We start from the raw sequence: 11,712 nt of genomic DNA on the forward strand, positions 1-11,712 counted from the left end.
GCCAATATGCTACTCGCCATTTTGAGCCCTGGGAATACAGTGTTGCAGAAAAGTTGCGAAAATCAGACCCGTGAGAAACCAAGCAGCACTCGGAGAGTTGGAGAACTCAGGTTTATTATACGGTGGTCCCAGAGGAGCTAGCGCTCTGAAGATCTGGGCCCAGAGCTCAGTTGCAATATTCCTTATGTAGAACTTATCTGGCATGGGCTGACTGGTTAATTTGTCTTCAGGTGGCTACAAAGCACCGAGTTGCTATGGGTTGCAGGCAGTTACAAAGAGTTACAAAGTGAGGGAGTTGCTAGGGGGTACAGGCAGTTACATTTGATGCTTAGACAGAACAAGCAAAAGAGAAGATAAGTCTTTAGTTACTAATTTCGAGTATGGCCCAGGCAGCAAGCTTATCTACAGAAGCAGAACAAAGAGCTGATTAGCCTTTTGAGTGAAAATTCCTCTTCAACTGGAGGACATGGAATTCGGCTTCTGTTACTGCTTTCGTTTCGGTCGTCCTGGTCCCTCCTCTGGAGGTGACTGCCTCCCCTGCATCTGTGCTACCAGCTCGCACCTCAGCCCTTCGACCTGCATTCTGTTCTCAAGTTCACCCTTGACGATTTTGCTCTTTTCCGCCCGGATCATGTTTTAAATCGCTGCATTGTGTTACGGTTTCTCTGCCTTTCTTTCTTATTCTGCCAGTCTTCTTTTTTAGTTTACCCTATAATTTTATTTCTGCTTGATCTTTCTCTAGGGATTTCAGCTTCACAGAGGCCGTGTTTTCACCCACCTCCCTAAGAACAGAGAGGTTTCTACGGCGCCCTACGCTTCCTTTATAAAGTCTTTCTCTAAAAAAACTTCCAGCTGATCTTTCCCTGTCCTTTTCCTGAAGAATGCTTATGCATGGGCTCCATATAGATTCTTCTCCTTACTCACCCTCGATCACTAAAAAGGGACTGATAAAGACCCAAGGGTCTGTCACTGCGGTGCACCGGCGAGCTGGTTAAGGCACCTTTTCAGATGCGCCTGTCACTGGCTGGCAAATTCACATCCATTTTTCCCAGTGCCCTTCTCGAAATATAGTTAGCGTCTGTGTAGAGCACGTGTGTCAGGTATGACTCTTCCTTCCCTTAGCTAAGACACTGGGATAAAGAGGGTGGAGTCAGACACGGTGGGGTTCCTCCCGAGGCAGGCACTAGGGGCTCGTCCTGTCGACCGCATCACCTGGAGCCTTGCCCTCCCTTCCCCGACTTGGCTCTGGGTACAGAGGAGGCGTCACTGCCAGGCCTTCTTTATGTCCTGCCCAAGGGTTCTCTGCGTTCACAGTTTCCAAGTGTCCACACACTTCCAGGGGGGAGGGACCAGAAGGGGAGCAAACGGCAGCACAGTACCGTGGGGCGGAAGGCCAGCAGCTCTGCTTTGAGGCACACTTTAGATTCCTCAGCAAGCAGATGGAGGGACGAGGGGTCAGTGTCCCCTGAATCCAGGTAGATCCGGCCTGAGGGGAGGGTCACTTGACATTTCCTCATCCGGTCTCATCTGTTTCCGAGCTTGTAAAAATCCCTCTAAGTTCTGTGAATACGTTGGACACGTGTCCTAGTTCGGGGGATTTTTAATCTTGCCTTTTTGTACCATCACTGGTCATGCAGTGAGAAGCAGCCAGAGGCTGCTGGCAGATGCCATTTTAAAGTCTATAATTAAATTCTTGACTTTGATGGTGGGGAAAATCACGACCTCTTTTCTTTCCTATTATTAACATAGCGATGCAGTGTGCAATAACGCAAGGCAGACAGGTTCAGGGAAAGACAGACAAGGTTGAAATCCCAGGCTCCTGATTTATCGGTTGCTGGATCTTGGCGCATCACTTGCTCATGGTACCTACACTTGTTTTTGTACATCATCATCAAGCCAGAGGAGGATGAGTTCAAACCTTGCCTGTTCTGAGCCCATCTGCGCAGTGCCTAAATAATGCTTTCAGTTACAAGTATATCGGAAACCACACTGGGTTCCTGGGTTGCTGTAATGGAGTATCCCAAGCGCATTTTCAGAGCCTAGTAGAGTGGTCTTAAGAAATGGTAATTATTCAAAAGGACGATAGGTGTGATCTTTCTGAAGACTGCTTCAAACTAAACCAATTTTGCTTTTAATGAAGTCTCTAATTTACAAATTAAAGATCAACAGAAAGGAGGGAAAGTTCAACAGCAGAGTGGCTGAACTAAAAAAAGGCCCGGACCTTAAATTTAACAACTCTCTGCTCTAGTTTTTACCAGCTCACTGAGTAGGTTACCATATGTTCAAAAATCTGCCAAATAGGCTAAAAGCCAGCTTAATTAAAACAAATTATTTATTCCAAGTTCCATTCGTTTAAAGTTTTTCAGAAGTTATTACAGACGTGAATACCGAAATCAGAAACAAGTGTTCACAGCTGTAGCATTTATAACAAAGTTAATATCCACATGACCTTGATTTAAAAGATTCGCGGTGTTTCTGTCATTCAGAATCCATGAGGAAAGTTTCAGCGTCCAGATCCAAGTCAGACACGAGGGCACTCACGAAGTCGTCGATGGAAGGACACTTCTGAAGCATACCTGTGAACAAAGGATACCGTCAGCCAGCATGTCGCCCCCAGACACGGACGTGCATTGAGGGACAAGGACGTGCATTCAAGTCCATACACCAGGGCACGTCTGGCTTTCCGAAGTAAGAGCTCGGCTCTACAGACCGACTGTGAGAACATCACAAAAAGTCATGGGCAGGGTGTCGGCCCTGAGGCGATTCATAATTTCGATGCATTTTGCTCTCTAACCAAAATTTACATAGAGATTTAGGCCCAATTGTTTCACAAGGGTTTTTATTTTGCAGATATTAATATACACTTGGAGTGATGTTAGAAGACTGAACTTTGTAGTTATCTTTGACTGAGTTGATTCAAAATCTAATCTGTTTCATTACCATGCTTTATCGAATTCTATATACTTTAAAAGCAATCACGTGTTAATTCTTTTGCAGATATCTTATATCAGAGTCAAGCAAATGGCTTTCCTCCAACGTTCCCATCCTGCAGAACTCCTAGCTTTGCAACTTACTAACTGTGTAATGTGGTAATCACTTAAAATCCCCAGCACTCAAAATGTCCCATCTAATATACAAGGTTGCCATAGAGATAAAACGAGATGCAGTGGAAAGCAGCGAGGCACCATGTCGAACATACATGAACGATTTAATAAAAAGCTGAATGGATCTCCATTCTTCGCTCCACAGACAAAGATTCGGCACTGAGCCCTGCTGCCCTGACCTCTGTTCTTGGCAGGTGATGCTGACTCGAGGGTTGAACAGGGCTCTATACGCTGGGGGATGGATCCCGTAAAACTCATTCCAACACCGAGACATTAAGAGATCGCTGGAGTCCTCTAGTAGCCTCTAAACCTTTAATGTAATTCAGTCAACATGGCTGGAGTGTTTGCTGTGTGTCAGGCGAGGTCATCATCAGTCAGACGAACGGGCGAAGTCACAATATGAGAGCAAGAAGGGCACAATCGCGAAAGTGACCCGTGCAGACCTGGATGTCCGGATGAAGGAAAACTGACCTTGACCTCTACCATACACAAAAAAAATTTGAATGGGCACAAACTTAATTATAAAAGCTAATATTACGAAGTGTCTAGAAGGAAATGTAGATTATCTTTGTGACTTTTAGGTAGGCAAAGGTTTCTTAGGGCACAGCAAGTAAAAAAAAAACACAAAAAATTGATCTATTTTACCAGAATTAAAAACTTCCAGTCTTTAAAAGAAACCATTAAGAAAATGAATAGGTAATGACAGAATGGGAGAAAATACTCAACACAATATGTATCACACATGAGACTGGTATCTAGAATATATAAAGGACTCTTTCAACTCACCACGAAAATGTTTATAAAAATTAAAACGGGGCAAAAGATGTGAGCGGACCTTTCATAAAAGAAGACAACCAAATAAACACACACGACTAATAGGCACCGAGAAGACAAAATATCTTTGCCATCCAGGACAAGACGACTAAAACCACGATAAGACACCACGACACACCCACCAGAATAGCTAAAATGACACAGACAGACACGAAATGTAGGCAAGGCGGTAGGCCACCTGAATTGTCAGGCGTCAGCGCTAAAAGGGTGAATGATAAACAACTACTTTGAAAAAAACGTCTTGCAGTTTCTTATAAAACTAGCCACATACCTACCCTAAAACCCAGCAATTTTCTCCTAGACATTTACCCAAAGGAAACGAAAGCCTGCCAACAAAGAAAAGGACTCTTCATCCCCAAACGGGAACAACACAAGCTTCCAACACCAGGATATGGATAAACACACGTGGTATCCTCATAAAATACCACTCGGCGGCAAAAGGGAACAGCTCCTGACCCGGGCAGCAACATGGAAGGCCCTCGAAACCAGGGCACTGAATGCAAGAAGCCTGACACAAGGGATCCATGCTGCTTGTTTTCATTTCCATGAAGTTCAAAAACGGGCCAAATTAACCTATTGTGAAAAAATCACAACGGTGGCGGCTTTCGAGAGTGGAGATGGCCCTCGGCTGAGAAGACACACAAGGAAACCTGGTGGCATGGTGATGTGCTGCAGGGGACGGTGACTCGTGTTATGAAGGGGTATGCACGTGCCGGAACTGGCTCATTCGAGATCTGCGTATTTCACTGTATGTAAATTTTCTCTAAAAAAAGTAAACAAATGTGGAACTCTAGTTAATGCTACGCATGCAAGAGTCTAGGGGTAGAACATACCGATGTCTGTAACTCGCTTGGAAAAGAATATATTACACATGTAACATGCGTGATAGACTGATGGGTGGGCGACAGGATGCGGCTGGATACGCGATAACGATAGAGCAAAACGTTAGTTGTAGGATCTAAGGATATGAGTGTTGACTGTCCTCCTCATTCAACTTTTCTGAATGTTTGAAAACTTTCAACGTAAAAACGTCGAGACGAAAGTAAACCGTGGGTGTGAAGAGCCGGGAAGCAGAGCTGGCGGGAGAAGAGGGGGAAGCAGGCGGGTTCCGACGGAAACTCGGGGGGCTTTGCGAGGTTTGGGGTCTGAGCAGAAACTTGAAAGACGGGAAAGACTTAGGTTCAAATCGGGGCCTTTCAAGTGGGGAGGACGTAAGGCAGGCAGGACGGCGGGGGGGGAGCAGAACGCGTGCTGACCGCTCAGTGGCCTCGTGGACAGAGAAAGAGTGGAGGATGCTCTGGGAGGGACGTGACGCCGGGGCTGAGGCTCAGGACCAGAGTGACCAGGGGGAAGGTGACGGTGCAGGAGGAAAGCCCATAGCCTGTCACGTTGATGTGCTGGGCGGGGTCAGGGGCGCCCAAGGCCAGGCGTCCAGGCTTCGGTCAGCGGCGAGAACACAGAGTTGGGGGGCGGGGGACCAGGAGTGGACACGTGGACATGGTCATTCCCGCCAGGGGGAGAGACCATGAGGGCAGCAGCCCCAGGGCTGCTTTGTATGGCAGACGTAAAAACAGTAGCTCCAAACGCATTCTCGTAGGCCACTGACCGGACCTGGAGCAGTTAAGAACAATAAGGTTGTATTATTTTCAACTAACGATCAAAATATTTTCATCCTCATTCGAGTTCAAATTCTAATACCTCCATCCTAGGAAATCCCTGAGAAATAAGGAGCAGCTACTGGAGGAGGATTTTGTTGCTATGTCTTTATCTGCAAAACTAAAGTTCAAAACACAAATAACCTCTGTGGATGAAAGAAGGCCTCCCCTCTGGTCCCGCTGTATTAACGATAGAAGCCTTTGGGTCTCTGCTGACTGCTGAAGCTGTGCATTTCGCATCGTATCTCCCAGATGTCGGTTAGATCGCTTAGATGCAATCTGGTGAATAAATCAGGCTTTAGGCATTTCCTATGTGCCAGGCTTAATACAGAAAACGGTTGTGGGAAAAACATTTAAGCATGGCTTTCAATCAAATGTTTAACCTATTACACCGTTTTATTCCTTTCAGGACGTGAAATATTCTATAATTAAATGTCTGGTTATTCGTAATTAAATGACTAGAATTGTCAGGAGGTAAAACCCGCTCATTCAGAGCTAACCTATTCAGTTAAGCAAGGCCCTCCTGTCCCTTTGAAGTGGTTCATTGCAACTCGACAAACTGCCAATACAAATATGACCTTGCTCCGTCCTTCTCGGCAGACAGAGCTAACTAGCACATACACATCCTTCTCCAGTTTCCCATCTTCGATCATTCCTGCATCTCAGAGGCTGGCGACTGTGGCAATGACGCGAGGAACATATACACTCGTGGTATTTTTAAATAAAAGCTGGTCAGGGCTAAATGGTTTGGTAATTGCGCGTGTTACGTGATTGCTGAAGACGAAGGTTCAAAAACGAGGCAATCAGGACCCAAAGGGATAAAGAGCAGTTACCGGGGCAAGAACTCGCTTGGTACATTGTTATGGTATCCTCGCTGTAATTAGATTTAAATGTTTTACGAGTGTCGACATGAACTAACTTCTACAGAGAATTAAAAGAAAAATAGGACGTTTTCAGGTAGTTCCACAAATAAGAAAAATTGAAGTTAGCTTTTATACATGTGTAGAGTCGAAAAAAATTCCAAGAACTCTTTGATTTTTTTCAAAAAAGCTGACAAAAACGTCCCCTTTGTCTTTAAGCGTTAGTCTTAAAAGGGTGATGACTAGACTTGCAGCATCTTAGGAGCCCCTGGGAAGAAGCTGGAGCTGTTAAGTCCATAAGTGGGTGGAGTTTACAAACATATTTCACTGTGGAAACCACCTAAATTACGGGGTGGGAGGGATGTATGGACTGATTTTGCCAAAAGGACGGAGACAAACGACAATTTTTGCAACTTTGAAAGAGAAGAGTGTCGACAGCAACATAAGAAAGGGAAAACTGCACTAAGGAGGCACGTCACGCATATTAATTAGTTCTTAGGAAGGAAGGAAGGGAAGCGGTTGGGTTTCCTCTACCTGTCCTGCTCAGGGGGATAGAGAATACGTAACGAGTGGCTACAGAATGATGGTTTAATTTATTTTTCACCTCATTTTACCTGAGAGGCAAATGGGCTAATAAAAGTCGGTACAAGCCAGAACACTTTCACCTCGACTGCTCTGTTCAAACGAGCACGTTTCATCACCTTGAAGTACTGGGGCAATTATTCCAGGCCTGACGAAAATAAATTATGATGTCAAAAGGGTTCCAAGATGGATGTGTGAGGCACTAAGGGCTTCCGAATCGTACTCCGCGCTATTCTCTCCACTGACTGTCGACACAGAGCTGGAAATAAAGGGAGCACCAGGAAACGGGGCCATGGGGACCTGACCCGCAGACGGCTGGTCGAAAAGAAAGGGCAGATCGAAAAGGCGGCCGTCAGCGCAAACAGCAGAGTGACATGGCAGCTACCTGTCGAGCACTTAACTGAGCGCCAGGCGCGGCGCTGACAGGCCTGACTCGTCCGATCTGTACAACACACCTGTGAGGAGCCTGTCTTATAAATAAGGAACTGGAGCGAGGCGAGGTCACACGGCCACGGCTCCTTTGCTGAACCCTGGCAGTCTGGTTCCAGAGCCCGTGCTCTGCGAGCGCTGTGACACGTTGCCTCATGGCCCGGAATTCTGTAAAACGATACATGTTCTGAAAAGGTCCGTATGTAAACACCAGCATCCTGGATGTGACAAAAACCAAATGTGTGGAGAAGTACCAAAAAAACAAAACAAAACAAAACAAAACAAAACAAAACAAAAAAACAAAAAAACCCCCACTAAGAAAGCCTGAGAGCTTTCTGATGCCACCCATGGCTCCACGGGCCCAGCTGCTTAATTGTCGCTCACTGCCCTGAAGACGGAACCCACGCGCCTGTTGCTCTAGGGGCGATTTGGTTTCTGTACGACGGAGTGAGTGCACCCCACGAGGAGCCCCAACTCTGCAACTGTCTAACTGCGGGTATGAAAGAGGGGAAGTTGGGCGTAACCCCTCCGGAAAGGGCAGGCGGCCGGTCCTGGAGAAAGGGCTCAGCCCAGCCGTGACTGTGACAGGCATGCCTGCCACGCCGAGAGCCTCTTCCTCTCAGGGCCTGAGACTCAGCGCGCTTGGTTGCTGCGGGGTTCTTTCCTAGGCAAAATACTGGGAGCAAAAAAGAGGCTGAGGTCTGCACATGAAGACGCTTTCTGGGTGGCCTCCAAGAATCTGCGGTAACCCTTCGCAAACAGAAGCCCTTACATGTCTCGGGGACTCCTAACTAGGCATATTTCTATGCTTTCACCAAGAAAAAATTCTGTCAGCCCCGGGATGACTTCGATACTTGTATAAAGCTGCAAGCTCACACCCTGTTATTTTGTAACATGTAATACAGAATTGTTCAAGTATCGACACGCTCTTGGCACGAACTCTTTTAACCTCTTGAGTGCCCGCTTAGATGTACGACTAATACAATTAATTATTTGAAAACGCAACTGAGAACTGGTTGAAAGTTCGATTATGTAAGCCAACCTGGCGAGGACGGACGCTCATTCTGGCTTTTACTAAGTGCCCGGGGTGAAATGGTCTCTATAGCATTTGATTTTGAGAATATGGGGGATTATCGGAGCAATTAAAAACATTTGAATTATTTTAAGCCTTGGAAGAGTAGAATAGTTACATTTCCTACTGCTTAACGCCAACGAAGGGGCTCCCAGTGGAATGAAACTGTGGTTGAGTCTAGAGAAAGTGAAGAAGGGTGGATTGAAGTAACTACACAGAGAGTCTTTTGATATCCAATCATTCATTCATTCACTCACTCATTTGTTTTATCTGTGCCTAAGTAGCTAATGTAAGTAAGTAAGGCAGCCAAAGAGATCATGTATTATTTATTACGAAGATGCTATGTATAAAAATCACTATAAAAATGTATGCTCTCGTGAGTCTAAAAGTCTAGTTCCCAAACCAACGACTTGGGATCACCTGGGAACCTGCTGGAAATACACATTCTCGGTTCCCACCCCAGACGTAATGCATGGGAAACTGGGGGTGGGGCTCGGCACCCCCTGTGGTGCTGAGCCCTCCTGGTGAGTCTGACGCTCCGGAAGTATGGGAACCCCTGCTCCCCACACACCTGAGGGAACCATGCCCGTGGAAAGTGAGACCAAGTTTCTCTCAACTGGTAAGCTTAACTCGAAAAACACTGAGCCAGAAAGATGCTTTGATCTATTTAAACTGAAAAATATCTTGTCTTCCAAATGAAATGGGAAACAGTCTTGTAATCAAACGCAGGGTTTGTTTGGGACGCTGTCCGAAGTCGTGATTACAAAGCCCCGAGAGAGAGGACACTGCTGGCTGGAAAAGCACCGAAAAGAATCACGGGGATCTGGCATGCAAACAGCGTTAAGTCTGGGTGGAGGGGACGAGGAGGCCAGAGAGCGCGCTGACATGGGGACACGGTGACCTCGGGCTCCCACGTGGGAGGCAAGCTCCGGAAGTCAGCAGCAGCATTTTTATTTTAGAAAAGAAGTAGAGTCTATTTTGATTACTAGGACCCCTGGGAAACTGCCTCATCGTTATCCGTCACTGCCTTACTGCCTCACGGTCAGGCTGGGGTGCGGGCGGGGAGGGAGGGGAGGTCTGGGCGGAAGCCGTCGGGATCGGCTCAGTCGTTTGGGGGTGCTCCTGAAACTCGTTCATTCCCGTAGAGTCAGGGAAGGAAACACCCTCTGGTTGAGTGTCAAAGGTGCAGTGGGAGCTCACGGACAGGGTGCATGCCCGAGGCCACCTGGGCGACACCAGGCCTGGAGCTCCCTCCGCAGCTGGGGTCCCGGTGGATGCAGTCCTGACGTCAGGCCTGGCCAGGCGTTCAGAGTCCAGGATGGCCAGGGACAAGGAACTCATCAGTCCTCTCAAAACCAAAACTAAAAGCCAACCATAGTCTTATGTTTCAGACAGCCTGGTGGTACTTGGTTTAAATTAAGGTCAGGTTTATATTTAAGGCTTACAGGAGTCATTTACTTAGGGGACAGTCTGGTGGAGCCAAGAAGAGCCCTAGGCTCCAAAAGACAAATGCCCCGGGGACGCCTGGCGAGGACAACAGCCAGAGCTCCGACGGCCAGCAGGGTAGCTACCCCGAGGACGGTCAGCCAGCCTTGGGCGCTGTGCGGTCAGGGCTTCGGGCTGTGTGGGGCACGGTCGGGCTCAGCAGAGCATTTTGTAACTTGACATTTCTGTCCATTTCTCCCCTTCGGAGCATAGAAAATTTTCCTCTGAACAGCTGCCAAGGAGGAATAAAGAGGAAAGGTAAATCCTTCCTTTTCTAAATACAACCTTAGATGCCTCTAAAGAAGGCACAACCTCCTGGTGGTCAGAGCGAGGGTGTGGTCCCCTGGATTAACCAACCGACTAAGGGACCTCCGACCAGTCACTCAACTTCCTCAGCCTCGTTTCTCACGGCGGTTGCCTGCATAAAGGTGAAATGTGAGTGAAGTGTAAAGTTTGAAGCTCATAAAAATTGGCATAATGTCATCCATCTACTTTGCTAGATTATTGTAAGGATTAAATAAAATGGTGCATTTAACGCACAGAAAATGCTCCCAAACTGGAAACGGTAGCAATCAGATCCAAAGCACATTTACCAAAAGGTTGCTTAGGGACGGGCTTGCCTTTTTCTTTTTCTCACGAGCTGAATTCCAAAACGTTGGTCTATGATTAAGTATTTAGGATATTTGCATCGAACTCATAATCCCAACCGTCCAGCTAATGAATCATTGCTTGCCCTACTTTTCCCTCCTCTTCGCCATCTGCTTTCTGTGGGATAACCACGCGTGTACTAAAAAGAAGGAAACAGAATATTCATTAAAGTCGATTCATTTTTCTACCTGTTAGCAGCTGTGATAAAAGGTTTATCAAGAAGAGTTCACTGGGATGATAGAAAAGTTCTGGAAACGGATGATGGTGGCGGTCACACGAGACTGAGACCACGCAGAGTGGTGAATGCCACCGAACTGTCCCCTTCCGAATGGGAAAAATGGTCAATTTTATGTCGTTTATGCTCTGTCATGATTTTTGTTAAAAAAGAGACCAAAAGTACCAAGATGGAGCCTTTGCTTCGTCCAGACGTTCAACTCCCTATGCTGCCCGCACCCTCTGCCACCGATTGATCGTAAGAATAACTGGGGACGCCCGAAGGCAGATCAACTGTACAGATTTGGGGGTGCATGAAAGGGATGTCTGCGTGTTCCCAACGCCACTGTCGATTCTAAAAACCCATCACAATGGTTGATGGCCTTTTTTTTTTCTTTCTTTCTTTTTTTTTAAGCTGAAATAATTATATGTGCCAAACTCGGCTCAGACTGATTAAGAGTCAGAGTACAAAGAGGCTGGCCTGGCGGTTTGAAAAGTCTACAGTGAATTTTATGGGATCAGAACTCTCATTCCAGATCTGTCTCTCCCAAGCCTAGGGCAACTGTATGGCTCACCTTCCCTGCTTTGAAGTGTTTCTCTGCCATAAGGCTGTGGCCACCCACCCCTTTTTCTAAAGGTGGAGTCCCACTATCTGCGATCAGTTTCTGGGAAAATGAGGCCATCGGCCAGAAAGTGAAATTCCTTTCCTCCTTTGAACTGCAAAAACTCTTGTTGGCCGCGTTAACATCTGCGGCTGTTCAGACTGGAGGCTCTCTCTCTCTGGGGTTCCCGACTGGACTGAAGCAGTGTCTGAACTTCCGGGAGCTCAT

The 11,712-nt window shown here is 46.8% G+C and overlaps 1 protein-coding gene across 2 annotated transcripts in view; it reads right to left on the reverse strand.

The window, feature by feature from the left end:
* Nucleotides 1-2,314: 2,314 nt before the first annotated feature.
* The window catches only part of MIPEP (mitochondrial intermediate peptidase), a 157,835-nt gene continuing 148,437 nt past the window's right edge, over nucleotides 2,315-11,712 (reverse strand). For both annotated transcript variants that reach the window (XM_025049539.1, XM_006915826.3), the window contains one exon: nucleotides 2,315-2,576. In XM_025049539.1, the coding sequence (XP_024905307.1) occupies nucleotides 2,538-2,576 (39 nt within the window). In that variant the 3' untranslated portion in view covers nucleotides 2,315-2,537. The remainder of the gene's footprint in view (nucleotides 2,577-11,712) is intronic.

The sequence above is a fragment of the Pteropus alecto genome, unplaced genomic scaffold, assembly GCF_000325575.1.
Source record: "Pteropus alecto unplaced genomic scaffold, ASM32557v1 scaffold16, whole genome shotgun sequence".
NCBI lineage: Eukaryota > Metazoa > Chordata > Mammalia > Chiroptera > Pteropodidae > Pteropus > Pteropus alecto.